This window comes from Lutzomyia longipalpis, chromosome 2 (assembly GCF_024334085.1).
Source record: "Lutzomyia longipalpis isolate SR_M1_2022 chromosome 2, ASM2433408v1".
NCBI lineage: Eukaryota > Metazoa > Arthropoda > Insecta > Diptera > Psychodidae > Lutzomyia > Lutzomyia longipalpis.
The window spans coordinates 9,922,878-9,947,871 of record NC_074708.1 but is presented as its reverse complement, the minus strand read 5'-3'; the positions used below and the strand labels follow the sequence as shown (position 1 = coordinate 9,947,871).

Below are 24,994 nucleotides of genomic sequence, written 5' to 3'. Positions count from 1 at the left end.
ATGCGGGAAAAGGAGTATATGTACTGTGATTATTAGAATTATATCAGGAATTTCTCACAGGTTTTGCGAATGTTGAGGGGATGAGGGTACATTCCCACCCCAATACTCGAGATTGGGGTAGGTATGTGTGTGTGCTTCGGTGGAATCAGTGAAACAGCAGCAAAGTGTTAATATCCGGCGGATGGCAATCAGAAATCGCTTAATATGATTTTGCTTTCGTTCCAAATTGACTATGATTGAGTGGAAATTTGGTGTAATACAGACACTCATATTTTCAATCCATTCCCTCTCCTCGCCATCCACCCACATTGTCGTCGTGGGGTGGAATTTTGTCGCAATTGATGAGAAGGGAGGGTATGTGTGGACCCTCCTCCTCATGTAGACACACGAAGAGAAATGAGAAGAGGAAAGCTCAATGTTGGGTTTTCCCCGAGAATGGGAATGGCGTGTCATGGAGCTGTAGTGAAAATCCCTTTATGTTTGTGAATCCAATAAACGTGACCACGAGAACGGGTAACGAATTACCAGAGTACTCCCCATTCCGCGTGCCAAAACTTATTGATGGGAGAGACTTCTGGATAAATGGCAAATGTTCTCTCTTGCCATGAGTATTGCAAGGCGAAAGGCATTGCAGTGATTTTTTTTTCTCAACTCCCAAATGGACATTCGTAGCAGAAATTTTGATTTTTTTCAACAACAATTTGGCATTGATCCTCAAGTTGTGATTTTTCACTGCCAAAATGAAAAAGAACGTAAAAAGGGATGTATTTTCAATTCTACCCAAAACATTGAGTTATTTCATGGAATATTAGTCAAGTTAAATTGCATAGAAAAACGAAATTTCCTTAAAATTTTTATACTGGAGGTAAATTCTTTCTTCGATTTGTTAAAATTGTTGTAGGTCAATCGGTTTGTGTGACAAATTACGAGAAAGGATTCGTTGGTTCGAATCTCACAATTAAAGGATCTTTTTCTATGTTTCCACGACTAAAATAGATTTTTAAGACCTCAAGATGAAAATTTAATTAAACTTATTCAATTTCAAAGAAACTACCCTTAATTGAAAAATAAATAAAAGAAATTCCTTTCAGTGTTCTTTTAAAGTTTTCTTGAGAAAAAATTCAAGGGAAAGACATTCACAAAATCGATTCTTACCCTCAAAAAAAAAAAATTCTCAAAAGAAAAGACTTTGCCGGATGAACCAGGAAGGCACCAGGGAATGCAAGAAAAATGGGTCTTACCATCTCAAAAGAGCCATTGGGGTGTGAGCACTGCTGCAATTGATGATTGAACGCAATTTTCCCTTTTAATTCAACTCAAAAGAGCCACTTTGGGTAGATTTATGGGCGAATTGTCTCGTAAAATTTCAATTATCTTCTCACCAAAAGCCTCGCTCCTTCCCTGCCGTTACAATAAATAATTGCCGGGAGTGTATGTGGAGCATTTCCGGCGAGCACCACGCATCTGAGGGATTTTTTTCTTTCCAAAAGAGAGAGAAAGAGGGAAGAAAACTCACTCCTGCTTGGCAGGGGGATGAGGATGTATTGTATGCCTTTGCTATGGCTTTTTCGGGGATGTTAGTTGAGGAGCATTGTAAAGTGTATGGTTTGCGGTTTGAGGGTGATGTTTTCGCATGGTGGAAGAATATGCGAAGGTCTTGTTTGCTGAAAGTGCGTAAAAGTAGCCGAATGAGGACCTCTCTCTTTTCTCGGACAATATTTTACTTGGGCTTGGCCCCATTTTGTTACATTGCGGGACAGTGTGTGTTTCTTGCAATAAAAAGCAACCTCCAAGTGCGATGAATATGCTCCTAAATACACAACTCGAGAGCTTTTTTGCGTCATGGCGAAGGCGCGAAAAGGGTTTGTGAGATGGAACGACCGGATGGGAATATGAAGGGACCACAGGTGTCATTGTAGCATATCCCTTTCCTTCTATAAGGGGCTCCCGGAGAAACATGATGGGGGAACCCAATGGGGTGAATTTACTCCCCATGGGACGACGCACGAAGGAGAGTCGTACATGAAGATGAAATTGGGAGGAGGGGGGTGTAGAGAGAGGGTAAAATTCCCATTTGACAGTCTCAGTATCGCACACACAATGTGCACAAGACACATTTTGTCGCAGCAGGGAGGGTGAGAATAATTAAATAGTTAAAATTACAGCTTATAATTAATTACTGATTAATTTCCCAGAGATTCCACCCATCTTCTCTCCTCCGGCGAAGCATCTCGAAAGCCCCAAATGGGAATCATTTAAGATTCATTGAGAATTTTGACGGGTAAATTGGCACGGAACATATGGGTAAATTAAAAAAAAAATCTTTTAAAAATTCATTGCAGAATTTTAAATCAATTTTCCTTTAACTTTATCTTTAATTTATTGAAAATTTTTAGCTTCAGAAGTTGTCTCGGTTACTGGAAAAATTAATTTCCTAAGCTATTTTTGATACCTTTGTGTGACTAATTAAAACTGAGCTTGAATAATTTTCCAAATCTAAAATTCTTCATCAACTTACTACGTATTTTTATTGCAATAACTTCCGTATTATCTTATTAATTTTCATGGAAAACATTTAATTTTCTCCTTCAACTTTTCACTCTTTCACGAAATGTAAAGAGACGTTTTCGTAGTGATATAAAATATTATTGCTTTCAGATTAAACAAACTTCTTGGTGAAATCATGCAATTTTGAAGCAAATAAATATCTCACATTGCTGTTTTCCCAATCTCTCGAGCTTTTCCACGTCATCTATCCTCATACATATAGATTCATGAATAGAGGAAAGCTGGGAAAGCTTTAGTTGTGCTTTCGTTTTGCTTCTGAATTATTTGTTGAGTGGAATTGTATGATATTATTGGCATATAAGGGAAGTTTTTCTTCGCATTGGGGATGAGTTTAGGGTTTAGGGCTTTTGGCATTTTAAAGAAGAGAGCCTCCTGTATTTTCTTGAAGAAGATTTGATAATTCGAAAAAAAATTCACCTTCCCCCCCATCCCGAACAACCATTTTAAAAAGCCCCCAAAAATGCATTTTTATTGTTGATGAAGACATATTTCTCTTCCTCATGCACAAGAAGACCTTGACGAAGACACGTCAGATTGAGAAATAAACTGCAACAGTATTTGCCATTTTTATATATTTTTTTGAGTGGGTGGTGGGTAGAAAATGGCATAAAACTTTTAGTGATATGAAAGCAAAATCTGGCGCAAGGATTCATTCTCAATTTCAAAACCCCACGCGATACTTTTTCGATGTAGCCACAGCAAAAAGAAGTCCACATGGGTGGAAAAGGTGGGCATATAGGGTAGCTTTGGGTGAGGAAGAAATAATAGAAATAGAAAATACACAGCAACAAAACAATATATGAAGTTGTGGGAGTCGCAATTGCTTCAGAGTATATATGGAAAGCGAGGACAAATCCCAACCACAACATCTGCCATCTGCAATATATGGGAGCCACTATAGTTTTGCTTTTAAATTCACATTGCCCCCCCTGCACCTTTCCTGCTTCTCGTTGATTTTCATATCACACACAAAACACCACACTATGGCTGCAAATCCGTATCCCACCCCCGTGCATACGGTGTGCCCTTTCATCGACTCCGCGGCCACCCCTTCGCGTATAACGTATGATTAATTCAGTGGCAGCATCCACACAATGTATACTCAATGGCAAACAACCCTTGTGCGCCATTCCAAAAGCTCTGTTTTATTCAACTGAAGAAACCACCCCCCACCCCGGCTTGGCCACCAACCAACTTGTGCACAACCCCCAAAGATTTGTCTAAAACTTTGTCCGTCCTAATTGTAGGAAATTAATTGAAATTGGTGAGTCCAGCCGTAAGCTGATCTCTCCATATGAAGGGGATGATGGTCAAGAAGGGGAAGTTAAGGCTACCCACAATCCTTCAGTCAGTGTGATGGGCAGGGAACAAATTACCAATCCGCAGAGTTGCGACACAGTGGACAAATATCATTTGCATACTTTTTACTCTTTTCTTTCCCGCCATTCATCCACACATTGGGTTTGGGAAAGTTTCATGAAATTCATATTTATTTCAAACTAAAATAAATATGAAGTGAATTAAGGGAATAAGTGGGTAAATCAAAGGTTTTATTCTTAAGGTCAAAGTAAAAATGTCAGTAAGTTATTTTACATCATAAAATTTTCCATTAAAATTTCAAGAAGATTTCATAATGTAATGAAAATTTCGAATTTTCCCGAAAAGCTCAATACCTCACGGAAGGTTTTACAGAACCACAAAAGAGCATGAGAAACAGTAGAGACCGCACAATCCACCAAAGCCCTCAGTTTGTATCACCTGCACTTTCCATCGTTTTACGAAGCTGCTCTGGAGGAATCATCAAAACTCTCAGTTTTGCTCTCATTTTTTTTTCTTGTTGAGCAACAAAACAACGTAAAGTATAAGAATGAAAATTTGAACATAGTACATTAAACGACGAAGGAAGAATTAAGGGTGAGGCCGTTTAGTGAACTTCCTGAAGGGAGAGAGAAAGAGAAGCTTCAACCACCCAGCGGTCATGACGTTGATGGTCTATTTTATGCACTTGCCATCGCCACACACACCCACGCTGAGGGAAAAATTCTTTTGTTGTGGTGGCTCTTTTAATAAACACAAAATAGAAGCAAACAGAATCAGAAAAAAAAATAATAATGACGTTGTTAGACCAAACTCCACCAGACCAACCACTTGGGGTGAGCTTTTTTTTTGTCTATGTCATGCATGCAGAAAAGACTTTTGAGAAGGATGATGGGGAAAACACGACAGGGATATTTTTTTTTAAATGAGTAGTTCTTTCCATATAGTTGTTTTATGAAAATTTTGTCATTTCTCTCTCTGCACAAAACCCCCTTTTAATGGACTCCCTTTAGGGGTGGGGGGTTGTGAGGGTGGTTTTTGGAGAAGGGAAGTTAACAAGGAAAATGCTTCTAAGCTGTGGAGAGGTATGAAGACATACCAACCCCCCTTTGGCGATGTAAACATGAAAGAGCATAAGAATATGATTTTAATTATTATTGTTGGCAAAAAGGGAAAAACTTTTCGATGATTTTAAACTTCCCTTTTATGGTGGAGAAGTCGTTAAATGAAATTATGTGTATTTTGTACGTGAGATGCTTTTGGCGAAGCTGCCACGCTAATGGGGATGCCGCAGACCTTACCCTACTGATGACACGCCCGAGCTTTCGGGAAGTGTATGTTATGTGGAAATTTTTGCGGAGCTGCTCTGTACTAAATTATTCATTAAAAGGAATAAAAGTGATTTCGGTCGTCGCGATTTTCCCACCCTCCTAAGGGAGGGTCCTAAGTACACATCTAGCATAGCAGCTACCCTCAGTCAGATATATTTAATTACATTCAAACTTTTCTTTGACAATCTTCAGCACGTGGAGGAAATTTTATTTTAGCATTGAAGCTGCGTCATTTGAATGAATATGTAGAGCATCTCAGTGACGTCACAATTAAAATATGTATTACTGAAATGTCAAGAGCGAATGGTTGGGGGTGTGGGAATGCATCACAGTGAGAAGTCCCCAAAGCCCAAATCACATTTATTTGTGTTAGCAGCTGCGGGGCGGTGACAAAGATTCCCACTCTCGTGCACAGCCCCTCATGGGAGCCTCCACGTCCCCGGCAAGATGAAGAAAAACACATGCCAACACATTATGTGACTGCCCTTTTGTCGTGTTCACATATTAGGGATTAAATTTCAACATGATACGTGCGTGTTTGCCGCATACTCTGGAGAAATCTCAAAACTAAATCACACCATTTGGCACGGAATATGTATTTTCTCTTAACTAAATGTAACACACTCCGAGAAAATTCCGAATAAAGATTTTTATCTTGGAATTATTTCATGATTTTACATTAAAAGTTTTGTTGTATAGATTATGAAAAAAATCAAATGAAATATTAGGAAATATTAACTTAAAATTAAAATGGGGCTAGATTAGTTAATACGTTTGGGGCTAAAATATTTACGTGTATTAAACGAGAATACAGACTATTTGATTAATGAAAAAGTATCCAGCGTAAAAATAAATTTAAATGCTTCCTCTAAAAGGATCTCTTGCCGTACCTTAATCCTTAAATGCTAGACTTTGTATGCAAAAAAGTCCACAAAGAAATTCACAAATGTGTTTGACAGTTAAATAGGGAAAAAGGTCATGGGTGATTCTGTTTTTTTCCTCCATTTGCAAGAGTTTCTGCATTTTGTGCTTTTCACACTTTCGCGCAGTTTGCAGAATAAGCGCCCCCAGAGGTGGTTTCTCCCCATTTTTTTTCTCGAGCACAAAAAACCTCCCCCCAACCCCTCACATAGAAAGAGAGAGAGAAAGAGAGCTTAAGGTTTGAGTTTGGAAAATTTACATTCATTTCAGCGCCACACACTCGTATGTTTTATAATGTAATTCATGCAATCTGATTAAAAGTTGGCAAACAATTTCCGCGACACTACGAACTATATATAGGGCTGCCATATGGCTGTGGGGAGCTCCTTTTTTGTCGAGGGGAAGGGTGGAGATTTTGAGTATTGCGGGAATTTCGTCAGGTGGGTATGATGATGTGTCTTTAATTCTTTTCACCCAACCCCCAACATTTATTAGCCACAAATCTTTCACATACCACGTGTATTCATCTGTGAGGGGATTATCACGCAAAATGTGTCACCCTGTAATGATTTGTTGGTCTTTTTTTCTCGCAACTTTTCCAACCAAAGACAAAGCTTCCCGTGAGCTTTTGGATTGTCTTACGTGCGATATTTTTCAACTTCTTGCACTTTTGAAGTTCACCAAAAGGCCAACAAGAGAGAGAGACAGAACGCCCTGGGAAGTGAACTAACAGGGAAAGTTACCCTCATTAAATGGATAATCCATCGTCTTCTGCCTGCTTGTACACATCGCACAACCCCCAAAGTCCTTAAGGGATGGCGGGGGAGTTGAAACTCTGTATTACTACTCCCCGCATAGTTATTCAAAATCCTGCCTTAACAACTGGCGGCGGTGGGTTTAAGATCAGATGCGAGATAAGCAGATTTTACATTTTCCCACCCTCTTTTCACATTTCCCATCCACAGGGTGGGGGAAAAACTTAAGAAACTTTCGAGGTATTTTATTATGCTTTGCATGCACAAAAAAGATTTAATAATTGCCCTTGTTTTGCAACATAAAAGAGTTTTGTGTTTACTCGCAGTGAATGCGACAGGAAATGCTTGCATATTTGCACCCAAAAAAATTCACTCAATAGGGGTTGAAACTACCACTTAATTTTTTAAATTACGACGTTAAGAGCATTAATCTGCTATTAAAAATGTTGTAGAGCTTCAATTTCTTAGATAAAAAATCCTTTTTCAGTTCTTTAAAAAATCTACCAAAAATCCTTTAAATTCTGCAAATTAACCATCAAGTAAATTTCCAGAAAATCTTTCTTTGTCTCCCTGTGTGAACAAATGTGGGAAAATTTGTGCATTTTCAACCCTCTAAAAGACGGTATCGCTTTTCCCTTGTTATTTATACGGAGAAATTAGCGCCTTACACAGAACTTGGAGGAGTGAAACAACGATGAGGTTCTCCTCAGCATCAGTGGTAGATTGTGCCACCACCATTGGGAGGTGGCGAATTATTTCAACCGGCAGCACTACACTGTTGTTTCACTCCACTTTACTTGCATAATTAAGTAATTTCCCAACCATTAGTCTGTACCTCTTGGCCAATTTGTTCACAAAGCGTCGCGCGGAAGGTGAACTTTAAGAAATTCCACGAAATGGCGAAGAAAGTTCTTCCCCAAATACCTCAAGAGACCAAGATATTGTTGGTATTGTGCCAAAACACTCAATGTGAAAAGCGTTGGGAAAAACTACGAGTATTCGTAAGAAGTGGAGAATATTCCGAATATTAAACGAATATTCTGACTATTTTTATTATTAGACAAATAATGTGAATATTCCAAGAATATTCGGAATAATTAATGAGATTTTTACTCTCAAGCTTAGTAGATTGAAATCTCATAAAATTTTAACAAATTAGAACCTAATTATTCTTTATGTTTAGAATTAGTGCTCAAACACCTGCTGTCTTAATCAGGATATTTCATAGCGCCTCCTGAAGGGAATGTTTAAGGGGCAGGAGTGCCGTCATTGAATGGGAAAGTGATTGGGGGTGGAAGGGTGGAAATTTGTGTTGTATGTGCCTCAAATTAATTTCACCCAATTTGACTCTGGTGCATTAAACAAAGTGGAAACTAACAGATCTTAGATATGTTTGGACAACCTTTAAATTAGTTCCACTCCGTTTTATAGCGTCATGTTCTCTCTGCCGGTGCCATTGAATAGCTCTTGTATATCTTTGGTGTCTCAGCTGCTGTGTGCTTCACACTACTCCTCGTAAGGGTTGAGTACAGGGAGGGCGCATCGTATATGGGTTCCGGAAGAGGTGGCAAAAGGACGTGGGGATGATGGCTCTACGGCAGCACAATAGACAATGATACACCCTTCCATGTGCCAGAGTGCCTTACATTGGTGTTGTCGCCCGGAATATATTTTCCAAAGGCAAGGGGTGGTTTTGTGTGCCATATATTGGGGAGAGTGCAAAGTTATTTGTTCCCACAGCTACTTGGTGCTCTTCTTCCACCTTTTCCTCCACCAAGGTGTAGCAATACAAGCTTTTGGTGTACTTTCTTATGGAATTTTCAAAAAGTATTTGAAAGTTTTATCGTTTTTTTTAAATAATTTTGAATTTATTAAGAAGGTTAAAAATCTTGAACAGACTTTAAATTTTATTTCTCCGTGTGTAGTCTGTTGGGTTTGTTTCAGTAAATAAATAACTCTCCAGTCCCTTCTGGCGTATTAACAAATTATCCTTTCGTTTTGGGAATTATCAAAAACCTCCATTATTATGCGACAATTTGTTGGCCAAATCAATAAATCTTTCAGTAATTTCCGTTCCCATCAGCACAGGCAGCAGCATTGCAAATTGGACCATCAATTAAATTCGATGTTATCTCCACGGAGACTATTAATGAGAACATCATACTGCTGTGGAAGCTTTTCGACATGCAAAGGGGACTATTCACTTTTCATCCTACTATGAAGTCATTTTGAAAATAATTATTAAAAATGCTCAGACTCCCTTTCCAAAGGGACTATGTGGTGTACGTATACTTAGGTGACAAAGGGACACCTTGCAGTTTGTGCAGAGAAATGTCTCTCTGTTAGGAAAAACTCACACTGTGAGTAAAAACAACCACGAAGCTAGGAAATACACTCAGGAAATGCTCTTCTTCACCCATGCAAAGGAAAACCCGTCAGAATGGGATGAGGCAGGGATTTCCTTTGCAGGAGCGAGTTAGAGAGAAGAAAAGAGAGAGGCAGTCTCGTGGGTTGAATGGGGAAGGGTGGAAATTCGGTGTACCTCCGTGGAAATCGTGAGGGGATTTGTGATTTTCACACAAATAATATGGTTATCTTGATTTTCCCACCCACACACATACGGTGGCGGAGGTAGCAAATATTTATTTGGTGTCTGGATGTTCAAATAATGGAAGGGAAAATTGTTTATTGTGTGCTGAAATATGGTGAATTGCTAGTAATTACCATTGTTACGATTTATAGAGTTGTAGAGAGTTTATCAAAACACCCACACATGCGGGATTGTTGCTTTCGATAGCCACATAACATTAAAGAGAATATTTGAACATGGTGTGAAACATATTTTTAGCTCCATTCTTACCCATTTTCACAACTTTTAATAATTTTTTTCTGTCTAAAGCTTGAATCTTCAATATAAAATTAAATTGATTCAAAGAATTTAATAAAGATAAAAGTTTGCGGAGCAAAAATAATTCTGAAAGTAACAGAATATTTAAATTTAGATTCAGTGACAATATAAATTTACTCCTAACAAATAAAGAGCAATTCCTGGGGAAATTTAATTAATTAAATTAGACTCTGTGGAAAAATAACTAAATCCCCAAGCGGTGGAAAGAATTGTCCACACAAGTCAGAATAAATATTAACAATCAAATAAATGCATGGAAATTTTAACTGTGGGAATTTTCACAACCCCATGGCATTTTCCACTCACATAAAACTCTTGCAAAAATTCCTCAGCACAGTACATTTATCATTTATTCCAATGCATTATCGTGTGGCACCCTCTCACCCCATCAGAGGGTTTGTCCACGATGTCACCCACCCCCACCCTTGCTCTATTGTACAAACTTTCCCCAAAAAGCACTGTGGCTTTTATTGGTTTGTTTGTGACGTGAGTCGCGTTGCAAAATTCAAACCATATTCCAATTTATTTCTCATTGCTAAATGCACGCGCTGGGTGAGAATGAGATTTTTGGAAAAACACCCCACCACGCAATCCATCCCCTTCTACGTACAATTTGGAAAATGTTATGCCCTCAAATTATAATCTCACATCCACCCCCACGCGTCCGAGCATAATTTGATGGATGACGATGGCACGTGATTCTATACATTACAATTTTCCACCCCAAAACTGACTATTTGTGTACAAATATTTTGTGTAGTCGTACGTGCGGGGGTGCACCACCCCCCAGTGGAGGGTGCGACAACATTCGTCCTGTCACTGCCCCCATTGACAAATTCAACACCATGATAATATACTCCTTCCAAAAAACCTTCCAGCCCCCCTCGTGGAGCAAATATAGCGCCGGTTCGCGAGGATTTCCAAAATATCGGTACACTGTTAAAAATAGTTGATAAAATGATTAGTAAAATCGGTAAATTTATTGGTACAGCTCTAAAGAAAATAGCAAGAAATCTTACCAAAGGAATTGGTAGAAATTATTGAAAAAATGAAATTTGATTTTTTTCCTAATCCTAATAGCTTAAGGATGATTTAAAATAAATCAAGACGTCGCAGATTTGCAAATCGATTAGGTACTAATTTATTTTCTTTAAACTGCAATTCAATTTCTTTAAACGCGTAAAAATTCCACAATGGGTAAAAAAATACATTAAAATAAAAAATCATAAAATTTGGCAAAATTAACGAATTCTACCAAATCTTTTCTATACTGATTTGCAACAGTGTACAATTTGAATAAAATCATCCCCTAAAACTATTTATGATACACAAAATAATATATTTATTGAGAATAAAATGTTTGATTGATCGCACAAGTCAATTGGATGGTGTCTCTATTCAAATTTATATATTGGCAATAAATCCGTATATTGTGCCATCGAATTAGAATTTAGAATCGATAAATCACAATTTTACACGGAAATTGCTACAAGATTGCAAAATGATGCGAAAACCTCGGCAGGACACGGTGGCAAGAGTAGGATGGCACAAGGGGGATATAGAAAGAGTTTCCGGGAGTGAATTTTGTCGGTGAAAATCTGAAACTTATCACTTCCTTATGGTATCAGCAATAAAACTTTGCCTACACATTATATTTAATACACCGCACCGCACACACCTCATGCAGTCCCGAAAGCGATATTCGGGGAGGATGCGCTAAAGTTTGTACAGTCAAACTTTCGTCTTGGGACTCTGGTAAAATTGGGCGGAGGATGGTTCACCTTTTCTGGAATGAGGGGGGTTGGTTTTCACGTGCACACAACACCGGTAAATAATTCCATGGAAGATTCACATCCTCCGCACCATTCATGCGGACACACTATATAGCAGTTTGTCTACTGCTAGAGAACCCCGGAAGGGTGGTGAGGTGGAAGACTTGCAAAGGGAGGGTGAATGGTGCAATTTTGAATTCTCTTAAGTCGAGAAGATTCAAACTATGAGTTTATTGCGAGTAAAACACCGCCTTGTTCAACTCTCAGGGCAGACACACACTCTCTGTAAGTTAATATATCAAAAAAGATGCGGCAGTGGGGGCGCCTGGTGGGTATATAGCTGCTGCTGCCTACGTGGCGGAAGGCAACGTCCTTATTATTTGTTTTTGCACATTGTTAAACAAGAAAATTAGCAAAACACAAACGAGTCACTTAGCAAAGTTAATAAATCTCTTAATTTCTTCCGCGTGCAGGTTGGGCATTTTCACCAGGCGCTATAAGGAAGACAACGCTGCTATTTATGTAGGTATGTACCTATATATACAAAACTTTCTGCAATAATTTTTGATTTTTTTTAAGAGACTTAATAACAAAAAAATCCTTTCAGCAGTCCTTAACTCTTTAATTAATTATACACAAAAATCACAACTTTCAGTGCTGGCTGTTGAATGTCGTTGTGCAGTGTCTAAATATTAAAACAAACATTTGGAATTTCCCTTCCCCCAAACGTCTTCATATAATTTTCTTTGAAAGCTCAATTCAAAGTAACTTTCAAATATTTCCCATATCATGAAGTTTTTCCCTTCCACATATTTTATTAAATTTTGAAACCACCTGAAACTTTTCCCGCGCTTTCACCGATCCCAATATGGAATTAAATTTTCCTTTTTATTAATATAGTTTTTGTTGCAATATTAAAGTCTCTATGTGACGTTGCCAAAAGTTTTCTCTGTCTCATGTTTTAACGGCTTTTCGTTGTGGTGTGGAAAATGAATTAAAGGTAAATCAAAAGAATATTAACGAAATCTTAATTATCAATCTTTCGAAGAGTCAGCTTAATTTTTTTCCTGCCCATTTTCACGGTTGCCCCCACGAGCAAGCTTTTGACATACAGTTGGAGTAAAGCGCAAAATGGTGTGTGTAAAGTCTTGTGTGGTTCATTAATTTATTCACCGGCACTCTTGTCTAACTTTGGCATGGAGGCCATGGCGTTGTTTCTGCACACCCGCAACATAATCGCCCACAATCATGGCGCCCTCCCCGTGCATGGGGGATGGTCATTATGGGTGAGAATTTCATACACGAATCACGAACACCGGATACAAATGAATTCATATTTAATATAAATGAACACATATCGTCTTATTGGGGGCCTTCCCCATCCCCACTAGCCCCTGGATAATCATCCCACATACACTCACAAGCCACCCACCCTCCCCTTGGCTGAATGGGCGATTCGCCAGGATCCCACAGGAATTGTGGTATCTCTGGGTATAACCCAAAACCCTCCGCCACCCCTCAAGAGCGCGTCCGGGGGATGAAATGTTGTTGATCGCCTTGCAGCCACGTGGGGGGAAGAAAATTGATCCTCTCGTGTTGTATTTTAATTTATTACAACGAAAACGTCGTGCAAAATTTATCGTTTTCTAAGCAAAATGTAATTAATTTACGTCCAATTTTTCACGCATTATATTTCCAATTGTTTTGTGTCTCCCTTCCCTTGTATAACGTCCCTTTATTTTCTTGGACTCTCCCGGAATTTTGGGGCTTTTCCCTTGAAATTCATCATTATATTTAATTTGAAAGAAAATTAAAATTTTTATAAAGTTGAAATATTTTCTCAATTCAATAAATTAAACTACATCTTGTAAATCTTTTAGTATGTTTATTACATTTGTTACTACAATCTCTCTTTAATTTGTTGGCAAGTTGTTTCGATGTAAATCTCCCCACATTCATGAGGTGTCCAATGAAATTTTGAGATAGTTCTGAGTATTTTAGTGTCACAATGGAGAACAAAATTTACAAATTATCATCATCACAAAATTAATCCCAGACGAAAGCTTGTACACACATCACAGAGAATCACTCGGGACAATTTTCCATGTGAATTTTCTCCACTGTGTATTCATTGCAATAATATCCCAGTTATAGTTTTTGAGATAATACAACTAGGAAATGGGAAAATGAAAGTGCACCGCAAAAGTGGCAAGAAAATCTCTTAATTCCCATCACCACCGTATCGGGGAAAATTCAGTGGCATATGGGAGAAAATTCAAATGGCATGGTGTGAGGGAGTTTTTCATATATAGGAAAAGCCATTTGGACAGATGAGGAATGAATTTTCTCAGCAAATTACTCTCAGTGCCACTCAAAATATACAAAACAAACTCCCGCCGAAAGCTCATTCATGCACGATGACTATTTAGCTAGAATTGCTTTGAAAAAGAGCTGATGAGAAAGCTCATGGGGGTGGTCCCGTCTGTTTTGTGTGACGGCATTTTCCCATCCATGACAAACTCTTGTGGCAAAATCCCTCACCGCTGTGTGCCTTTACCATGGTTTCAGAGGAATGTGGTGCCTTTTCCCTTAACACACGGCTCTCTCACCATCCCCCCCCGTTCAAATGGCAACACAGAAAGTGGCATTATAAAGTCATAATGCTGACAACAATATGCCCGTAATTGCGACAAACTCAATTAATTATACGCGATTTAGTTATTAAACCATTTAAATTTATATTTTAAATGTTTATGCCACAAAATGGCAATCCTCTCGCACATATTATTGCCACCCCATTTACCACCATCCCACACACACAATATTCTCCAACTTGATTTTTCCACAAGCATTACCCGCAATTTTCCACCCTAATTGGGGAACTGAAGAGCCCCTGTGGCGTTGCAAAATATCCCCAGCCCCCACATAACTCCCCCGCCCAAAACATTCACACCCAGTGATAAATAGAGACATGCATTTTGTGAGGAGGAAAAAAAGTTTTTAATAAAACCATCTGTTGCCGGAGTGAAGAAAAAATCACAATTTTCCAATATATAATCGCTTCTGTGGCGCGCCAAAAGAGAGTTGGATGGCACCATTGAGATTTTTGGCACTCAACCCTGGTAAATTCACTCACTGCATCCCCTTTGAACACTCTCACCATCGCATCCCTTCCAAATGACTACACTCAATCCGCAGAAATTCCCTCAAAAGTTCCTCTTTAGGCATGGGGAAAGTTTGAAAATTTCATTGAAATATTTTCAACAGAAAAAAAATCTTTTAAAATATCATTGGGGTGAAATGCATCAGCGATGAGAAGATAGATCAATTTCAGCTAATTAAAAAAAATCCATCAATTTTTCATTCTTAAAATTTAAAAATTTAAATGAGTAAAAAGTTGGTTAACAAAACGCCAAATCCGATAGCACCGAAGACAACAACCAAATTAAATTTTTCTTCCACAAATGTGCTTTCCATGAAATTTTCCATTCAGGGAAGGTTTTTTCCTAGAAAATTAAACCTTAAAGTGGGAAGAGATGAGCAGAACACCCTGCAATTTTCAGCCAGCAAACGACGAAAAGTCCCTCCTTGGCCACTGCTGGTGTTTGTGGAACTTCATATTGTTTTTGACAAATGAGTACAATGCAGTCACTTCTACCCCCAACTACTTGTTTGCCACCCACCACCACCCCTTCTGCGATAATGCTGTGTATGTGTGGTGGCTTTCACCGGGCAATTGGAGTGTAGTGCATCCGAGAAATGGGGAGTCCAAGACTACAGGAGGGAATTAGTAAAAATTTCCACCATGCAAACAGATTCTCAATTTTCAGCATCGTACACACACACAGGATGGTTGGGTACCTTAAAACCTTCCTATGAAGTCACGAGTGGACCACGCTACAGCAACCCTTCTGTGTGTGCTTAATGTACGGGACAAAACTCATCCTTTTTTTGGGTTCTAAAACTCTGCAACGGTGGAGCATGAGAGTGGAAAATAAATGAACTGGAGGCACTTCGATGAGATGGTGTACATTGGCAAAAGTAATTTGAAGACTATGCGGACTGTTGGAGTGTTGTTGGGAATTTTATTTCGCAACCAAGGGCTTCGTATTTGTCAATGGGGACTTCCTCGATTGAGATTGCAGGGAGTTTGCTTTTTCACCGCATATAGAGCTTGTGTTATGTGAGAGTTTTTTTCTCCCTGCTCACCGACACACCCAGCAATTAATTCAGACAATTTTCCAGGAAAAACCACTCGAAAAAGCTCGTCACAAATTGAGGATTATTATGCTTCTTTTATTATGCTCTCCCAAGCATATGAAAGCTGCAGCAGGTAGTTGAGGTGGGACAATGCAACAATATATTGAGGGAAATGAATGTTAATTTATTTATGTAAAAAGCGATGAGTTAATCTGCTTAATAAGGAATGAAATGTTTTATTAGTTATTGCACTTTTAAAGTGAGATTTTAATGTCCTTTTCCTCTTAGGACGAATAATAAACTGCACGATTGACAGCGTGGAACCCATTTGGCGCGAACTAGGATGAACAGAATGGAAATCAGTGATGAAAATGGACGTGTGTCCCTAAAATGTGCATAGCAGTAAAAAGTACTAATCTACTTAATCTTCCATGAGGAATCTCCCACAACCTCTAGTGAGTGGGAAAAGTATTACTATACGGTGTATGGGGATGGTGTGAGATGAAGTCAGGAAAGAAAAGTTAATGCTGTACAAATTGATATTCACACCACGGAATCCCGAAGCTCGTGACCGAAATTCCATTCAGCGCCAATATGAACTCTTGACGCCACTTAGAGACACCACCACCTCCACATTGCCACCCCCTAAACCATCCTGTAAAATCACAGGGATGATCCGAGAAGCAATTTCGCTTCTGAGATCAATTGTAATCATTTGTACCTCACTCACCCGTGCAAAATCTCACACACACCCCCACCCTCCCCTTGGGGTTGTCGTTCGACATGAAGGAAGTAAGTGAATGAATAAGTGAATTCAGGGGTTAGAGGTCACCACACAGTGTTTTCTGCACGAGCCACGACAAGAATCATGGGGATCATGTGTGGGGGAAGTGATGCCATTTCCGAAAAGAAAACCAAACAAAAGGGAATGCAAGGAAAGAAAATCATTTGTAACACACACGCCACATACAAACCCCTTGGAGAATAAAAGAAAATCAACAAGTAATAAGATTTTCTCCGGGAGGAATCCAGAATTATCGAAATGGAAGCTGAACCTGAGTGTGTTTTGTCGTGAATTAATAAAAAGCCCTCTCTTTTCGTTGGGAGATTTCAATCACTTATATTCGACCAAAAGAGAAGCTTTCTTCATTTGGGAAAATTTTGGTAAGAAGAGGTGGAAAGACGTTGAGAAAAAATATCATTCTTTTTTCCTTAACCGTCGTTCCTACAATAAAAACGTTACTGAATTAGCATTAAAAAAATCTTAACATTAAATCTTAGCATTAAAAAGTTCCTTGTTGGAAAAAAATCCTTCATCCCCTGAGCATTGAAATCATTAAAGCCTTTTCGCCTTTAAATGCGATTTATCATGAAAATTCACGCCAAAGTTCTTTCTTTTTATTGTTGTGGCAAAAAGTCAGTACAAACACTATTTTCCCTCTAGAGTGCTGTGTGTATAAATTTTCTTTTTCCACCCGCACCCACCCCCTGTGTGCAATCCCCGCGTCGAATGAATGTCATGTATTTGAGATTTTCAATATTTTTCCTCAGCGCAGTAAATCCCTGTCGCGTCGCAAATTCCACACTGTTATGACAATTTGACAAGAATTCTACGACAAAAATCGCAGTTTAGTTTTCCCACCCTCCAATGAACCCCCTTGGCTCTTTCTCCCTCTCTCTGGAGGATATCGCATTTGAGGGATTGTCTGATTTCTCTTCTTGTACCGCCACCACCACCCACATATAGAAGTGATTTTGATTTATGCTCAAATGTATGGAAATTTATAGGAATTGTTTCGCTGTGGATATACGAAGCGAGCGAGTGAGAAAAAAATAGAGGAAAACTTCCAAATGCAAGGGGATGAATGGAGAATGCGCGCTTGTGAATTGTGCAGCAGAGTGAGTCAATTGTATGGGAAAGTTGGGAAATAATGATGATATCCAGGGGCACTTTTTTATTCACCCGCACACATCACCCCCAATGTGGGTGAGAGAGGGTGGAAAAAAAAAAGAGATCGTGAGTGCAGTGAAATGTTTATTATTGGGTGCGCTTTACTGTTTGATTTGTCGCTCAATTGGGACTAATTGAAAGGTCATGTTTATATGCAATGTGCCATCGGTTATTGCTGTTTGTTACACCAGGGACCATTTTGAGTGCATGAGGCTGCAATAGAGACGATCACCCAACAATACACACACAACACCCCTCTCTGTGTGCACCTTTGGTCACCCCGAAAATTTTACAATCCACCCCCCCCCCACATTCCTCCCTCAGGGCGCTCCCACGAGACCCAGAAAGCATTGCGAGAGATGCGGACCCCCAAATGACAAAGTTGTTATACAAATTTGATCGATTCGACTGGGACATGTTGAGTATTAATTGCAAACATGCATGCTATATGTTACAACCATTCCCTATTCACCCACATTGCGAAGCTTCTACATTGAATTAAAATATAGCATTCACTCAATAAAATTTTAGGTGGGGAAAATAGGATGTAGGCCCTTCAAAATCTCATTTCTAACAATTTCAACATATCACTAAACGATCTGTTTCATTACTTTACGTCGAGAGTTGATTAAAAAAAATACCCAGGGGGCGGAGAATTAATTTTATATTCGCAATCTATTTTCTTATGCATATTTCTAATATTTATGATTTTTACAAAATCAGGAACAATCGATAAATTCTCAAAAAAAAATGTCATAAATATTAGCAATAGAGGAGGGCGGGGCTAATAAAGTCACTTAAGGGTTTAGAAAAAGCCTAAAATATCATATTTCCTAGCTAGATAGAACAAAATGATCTGAGAAAGAGTTGTAGGGCAGTAAATTTCCTAAAGAAATGAGCTAAACATTTCGCTTTATCCATTTGGGAAATATGATATTTTGAGCTTTTTCTAAACCCTTAAGTGACTTTTTTAACCCCGCTCTCCCCTACATATTCCCCATTTTGCGAGTGAAAATATCGCAAAATTGTTCGATTTGAAATGAATTTTTTTTTTCTTGAAATGTATCGTTTTCCGTGAGAAAATTTATTTTCTCCATCAAACCCTTACTTAAGAGACATATATTTCCTAAATTTGTCAGCCCCTTTCGGAGATTTTTTTTTCAAAGCATAGCATTGAAATTTGCACGAGCGTATTTGCAATCATCTCAACGTTATAGTTTCGGTACAAAATATACAAAATATCCTCCTATGCAATCACGACACATTTTGAGCCTTGTATACAACAAAATATTCGTCCGCAGATGATTTTACGGGGCGTGGGGAATCAGTAAACACTAAATGCGAGCGTGGGAGTTATTGTTGAACCAATCTGCCGCCCCATAAATTTCCCGCGGCACGAATCATTTACTCATTACGCTATTTGGGGAACATGCCACGTGTGCCAACACACCAAATTTGATGGGAATAATTTACCTCATTGTAGTCTACAGCTGGAGCATCCCCATCATGCCGGAGATAGTGGTGATAGCTGTGAATGCCAGAAGGAAATGTCCAATTCACACGGTGCACCTGGCCCACATTTGCCTCGTGATTTTGCACCACCAAGAAATCTCGTTCGTTGCACTGGACAACCACTTTGCGAACACTTTTACTCTCATTATTTGCACCGACAATCTCATAAGTCATAACCACGGGTGCGCATTCTTTTGAGAAAGAAATAAAAAAAAGCATGCTGGTGGTTAGAAAAAATGCCATGAGGAATTGCCTCTCCTCCCCCAAACGCCCATTCTCATGGAGCTTTAATTAATGACTGACTAACACGAAATGTGTCCAAATGAAGGGGCTTTATGTTGTGCGGTGACAAGGGGAGAATATTCTAGGATTGAGGTGTACATTGAATTCTAAATAAACATTCATTTAATAAAAAAAGTTAAACTGAAAGGAAGCCAAAAACTCCGGAAGTCGGATTGATTTTCCTTCTCAACGGAATTTTTCTTAATAAATAAAGCAAAGGTACACCACCTTGAGTCAAATTTCATAACCTTGCGGTTGAGTCGCAAAAGGCGATTTCTTGAGTTTGAAAGTTGAAGAAATTTCGGGTGGAATTATTGAGTGTGGAAGCCAATAAATCTTCACATCCACTTAATTATACAATATTATTGCTAATTGTTTCCCCTTTGGGGCCATCTGCCCCATGCAGTGCGCATTCTACATCATTTCCTTGGGTAAATAAATGGAAATTAACATAAACACTTTATAGTGCTATTCGCACTCAAATTAAACCCAATCTCCTAATGTTGTTAAAGCAAGTACGGCTCCATATACTAAAATTACCCCCTTCCACAAATAAAATAGCTCTCTAAAAGACAATGTGGAACAAATTGATTGAGAAATTATATGGGATTTTCCAACAATAAACATCACTTTTCTTGCACAAAATATACATGTACATGCGGAGTAATTAACCGTTGAATTTTCAAATAACTTTGACCGTATGGGAGGTGAATGCAGGAATAATTGACAGAGTGATGGATATTTTTTTATGCATTTCTGTGAGCGTAAAATAATGTGGAAAATTGGTTTATTGAATCATTCACAGCATCGGGACTCATTCATACTATATAATATGCACTATATATTTACCCACCCCCACCCGTGCATATTTTCAGAGGGTGGTCAGGGTGTACGATGGATTTTTTTTCAACAGAAAACCTTTTTTTCTACCCGCTTCAGCATCCGTGCCGGGGAAAATTGCTCACAGAACGAAGAAGTTGCACACGGAGAGTGAGAAAATCTGCAAGATTTATATTTGAAAAATGACACTGCACCACTTTGGCAGCAGCAACAATGGTGTCACAGCGGAGGTGCCTCGTCGATTTGTTATTTCGCCCTGTGCATTTTTTCCACCACCACCCCCAATCATGACCACCGCTCCATGAGCGAGAAAACTATTATAAAGTGTTTATTGTATTTCCGCAATTTTTCCAGACTCTTGCTTACTTCTTTTCGCCAAATCGGAAAATTCCTGCCACACCAATTGAGCACATATTGGGCGAAGTTTTTTTTTTTGAATTCTTTTTAGGAATTTTTATTTTATTTGTATTTCGGGAGGACATTTGGAAAATGTCTTTGGCTATATTTTTCAGAAGTTATTTTTTATTAGGTACCAATGAGTTTTTTTTTTTTGGAAAATAGGAATTTTCACAAAAGATGTAAGAGAGATAAACCTAAATAAAATTTTTTCTACTATTCTTTTGTTATTCTTCATAATTTTAGCAAAAAAAAGATGTTTCTCTACTTACGTTTACACTCCCGGCTTACGTCTTTTGCTTATTTCTTAATGTGAGTGCCCTTAATATTAAAAAAAAAAATAAGCAAAATAATCCGAATTTAAATCAGGAAACACTTTAAAAAATGATTGAAATAAAATTTTCCCTGATTAAGAATGTCATAACTAAATAAATACTGAAATATCGAAATAGAAATATTCGGTCTTTAAAATAACTTATCGTTGATTTATTAAAACTGAAAAGTTTTCTACAAAATTCTCGGAATTCTTTTAATAGAAAAAATTCATTTTAACGTAGGGGAGACCGGGGTAAAAAAAGTCAATTTGCATAAATCCTTATCTGCAGGATTCCCCAAATGCAAGAAAATTTCCTCGATAAGTCATTCTTATAGGAAATTTCCTTGCCTACAACTTTGTCTCAGACCACTTTTCTCTATCTCCTCGGGAAATATGAGTTTTCGAGCTTTTCTTAAACCCTTCCGCTTCTGACTTTTTTTAAACGCGGCGGGTAAATATAGTCACCAGTTGGCTAAATAAAGTCGGTCGAATTTTCCGACATTTCCAATGATTTCCCACCTGAGAGATTGACAGTAGTTGATAGCTAAACTTCTCACCTTTTGATCCGCGACAAGGAATTTCACTTTTATACGCACTAAAACAGAGAATTTTGCGATTTTCTCAATCACGCCATTTTGCAACAAATGGATAGAAAATATGTCAAAAATTTCGAACTCCCATATGATTTACATGGGTTGACCCGATCTACCCCAAGGGGTATGTTTTGATTCAAATAATTGTTCAGAAAAATCATTAAAAGTTATTGAAAAATACACCTTGGCAACGTTTTCTGAAGTAACCCAGCTAGTGAGAAAAATTATCAGATTGGAAAATTGCTGAAGGAAAACTTCAGAAAACTCGTTTTTCTCAATACGCAAAAGTTTGGGAAATGGGCCAAAAATTTATTTTCTTTTTTAACTCCCAAAGTACTGATCACATAACCTCCAAATTACTGTCAAAAATTGTAGGTGTATAGGGCTTTCCACCCTAATTTTTCCCGATTTTTCCGATTTATAACTTGGGAGAAATTGGCATTTGAAAATTCGAAAATGACTCTTTTTACCCCGGTCTCCCCTATATTTTATTCATTTCAATAACATTTAGAACAGTCAATTACTCTGTGAACTATCGAACAATAATCAAAAAAATATATGTTAAAGTTCAGGAAATTCTTACCTTAACCGAATCAGTTCGACTTTAAACATTAAACATTTTTTATAGATTTTTTTATGTTTTTAAAGTGAGAGGAATTGTTAAGCATACAAAATATCATACAAATCCGGATAAATAATAAATTTTTAACTCCTATTTAAACTAAGGGGAAAGCAATTATCTTAAACTATTAATAGATTAACTAAAACTAGCTGATAAATTTTGATATTTTATTCCATTTATTTAATACGTGCGGAAGCACATAAAATGAAAACTTTCGACAAAAACTAACTTTTCTAATTAGTTTCCTAATTTTCTCAATTAACAAACCTAAAGTCGCCATTAAATTGAATAGATTTTGAACTGTAAACTAAACAAAATTAAAAATAAATAGAGTAAAACTTTTAATTTAAAATCTCAGAGAATATTTTTTAAGCTCTTTTAGCCATTTTCTTCAGCAATAATTTATGAAAATAATATTTTGTGAATTTATTACAAAGAAGAGAAGGCAAAATTTTCTCTATAAATCCTCATTTTATATAGAGGCACAGTGTGGTGTTGTAAGTATAGAGTCAAAACCATCCCTTTGTGAGTATAAAATAATAATAAAATGCAAGGCGTTTTCGGGGTGGAAGGGGGTTGTTTTACGATTGAAACCACGATGTGTGTTTTAGGGGTGAATGGTGGGGTGGAGGACCACTCGACAGCACAATAAAGGGATGAATAATACAGGAAAAAGCATTCATGAAATATGTGCAATTCGCTTGCATAATTTTACACCCCGAAAGTACACACGCCGAGGGTCAAGGCGCAAAATGGGGGAGCAGGGTGGCAATGTTTGTGTCCATCTGGGAAGGATTGTGTGTGCTTTTTTGCAGCATTTTCGTATGTGAAAAACTAACCCCCAGAACGACACTATGTACTTTTTTTCACGGCATTTTTGTTACTATGTCTGCTGATCAAAACTACGCGACATATCACCACACACAGCGTACACTCATGCACAAGAAAACACCACAGATAGGGTTATACGAGGGATGTAACAATGACCAACAAGAGAAACAAAAAAAAACTTGCAAGATTGCATTAAAAAATGTATTGAAATTTTGCCGGAAAGCGTAGAGCTTTAATCGAGCTTTCAGCGCTTTTTAACTTTTCTCGAGATTTTTTTTCAACATTTAATGAAGGTGAAATTTTGCTGGCTGTTGTGCTATTCTCATGATTAGAATTTTTTTTTCAAGTGAAAATATTTAATTTTAGTTTGAAAAAATTCGCGCGCGAGCACATCCAGCCACGGAGGCGTCTCGTTGTGGCACTAAAATCATCTTCTTGCCCTACGAATGTACTTTCCATCGCGGAAAATTCAAACTGCATCGCCATGCCAAGGCTCTCTCGCTCTCTCTCTTCGTTGATTCTCAATTCCGAATTTTGGGAGGGATTTTCCCACAAAGAGCTTCTCTCACGCTGGCGCGCTTTCCATGTGCCACCCCTCTGCACCCCGCATGGAGTTCTGAGACCAATAAATAGAGAAGCCAAGCAGCAATGTGGAAATTGGGTGAGAAGAAATCACGTGGCGTAGGAGACAGAAGTTGGGAGCTGCCGAAGAGCACGCGACGGAGCTTTTCTAAGAATACCAATTGGACGGAATGGAAAGTCTTAGGAGAGAGCAATACAATAAAAGTGGGAGTTGTCTTCAATGTTGTTCCACTCATCAAATTTCCCAAAAACCCCCACCATGTCATCTCACTCCCACACACACCATGTCTCTATCGCACGTCCAAACTGATCACAATGTGTCATTCCCGCATATCGATATGCCATGTGGGGGAGACTTGCTTGCCTACCCTCCCGCAGGAAAAGCTTCTTCACTACATGGGCGACGTGCAAAGAGATTCTCCTTATGGCTGAATTTGACAAAAGACGAACATATTTTGATCTGCCAGAGCTGATAAATTATCCAGCAGCATTGTCTGCTTAATGTCAAGCACAACGCCAATTTTCCTCCAATATTTCGAATTGAAAAATGTCTCAAAATAAAGTATATATATTTAGCTAAAGGTTAAAAGTCACGGAGACTAAGTATGTTGCGATAATTTTTAAATAGATAATATCGTTTTGAAGGAATTGTAATTTATGAGTTTGAATTTATTTGAAATTTAGTTGTTTTTGTATTTTATATTGTTATATTACAAAAGGAAATTATTGGTCCTCTTAAAAAAAATGAATTGCTTTTGGTTGGATTCGAACCGAAGATGTTTTGGATATCAGCCAAGTGCTCTATCTATTACGCAAGGCATCGTGTATTTTATTATTAATAGGAATTTATTTTATTTAATTCTAAAATATTATTTTAATTATTTTAATGGTGAAAACCATTAAAAAAATTTTTTTAACTCAACAAAGCCTTTTTCAAAGCTTTATGAACATAATTTCAAGAGAAACAATTAAATAAAAAATATATCTTCGCTAACTACTTTAAGGCTGGTTCCTTAAAATTCCCTCCAAAGTCACATCATGCAACTTTCTTGTAAATCAAATCAAAAACAATTATACAAAAAAAATAAGAACAAGAACCTTCCCCAGCATACCATCTCCAAGACTCAATAAAGAACAAAACAATCGCTAAAAATCATCAAAGAAAAAACAGGCAAACATCTTGTAAAGCAATTTCGAGTCTACAAGTCGATTCTCTGGGGGGGGGGGGGGGGGGTGTTGTGTGCCTGCGAAATGGGCAATTTTGAAGACTCCCTCCCCTAATTGCAGATAGCCACAC

The 24,994-nt window shown here is 38.0% G+C and overlaps 1 protein-coding gene across 3 annotated transcripts in view; it reads right to left on the bottom strand.

Moving 5' to 3' along the window:
• Positions 1–23,538, bottom strand: part of LOC129791196 (delta-sarcoglycan) — a 45,217-nt gene extending 21,679 nt beyond the window's left edge. The window contains exons 1-2 of one of the 3 annotated variants that reach the window (XM_055829257.1): positions 23,124–23,538; positions 19,197–19,426 (exon numbers count right to left, since the gene is read on the bottom strand). In XM_055829257.1, coding sequence (XP_055685232.1) covers positions 19,197–19,409 — 213 coding nt within the window. In that variant the 5' untranslated portion in view covers positions 19,410–19,426; positions 23,124–23,538. Of the gene's footprint in view, positions 1–19,196; positions 19,586–23,123 lie in introns of those variants that run through there. The other 2 variants (XM_055829258.1, XM_055829256.1) reach the window with 2 other exon arrangements.
• Positions 23,539–24,994: the final 1,456 nt, after the last annotated feature.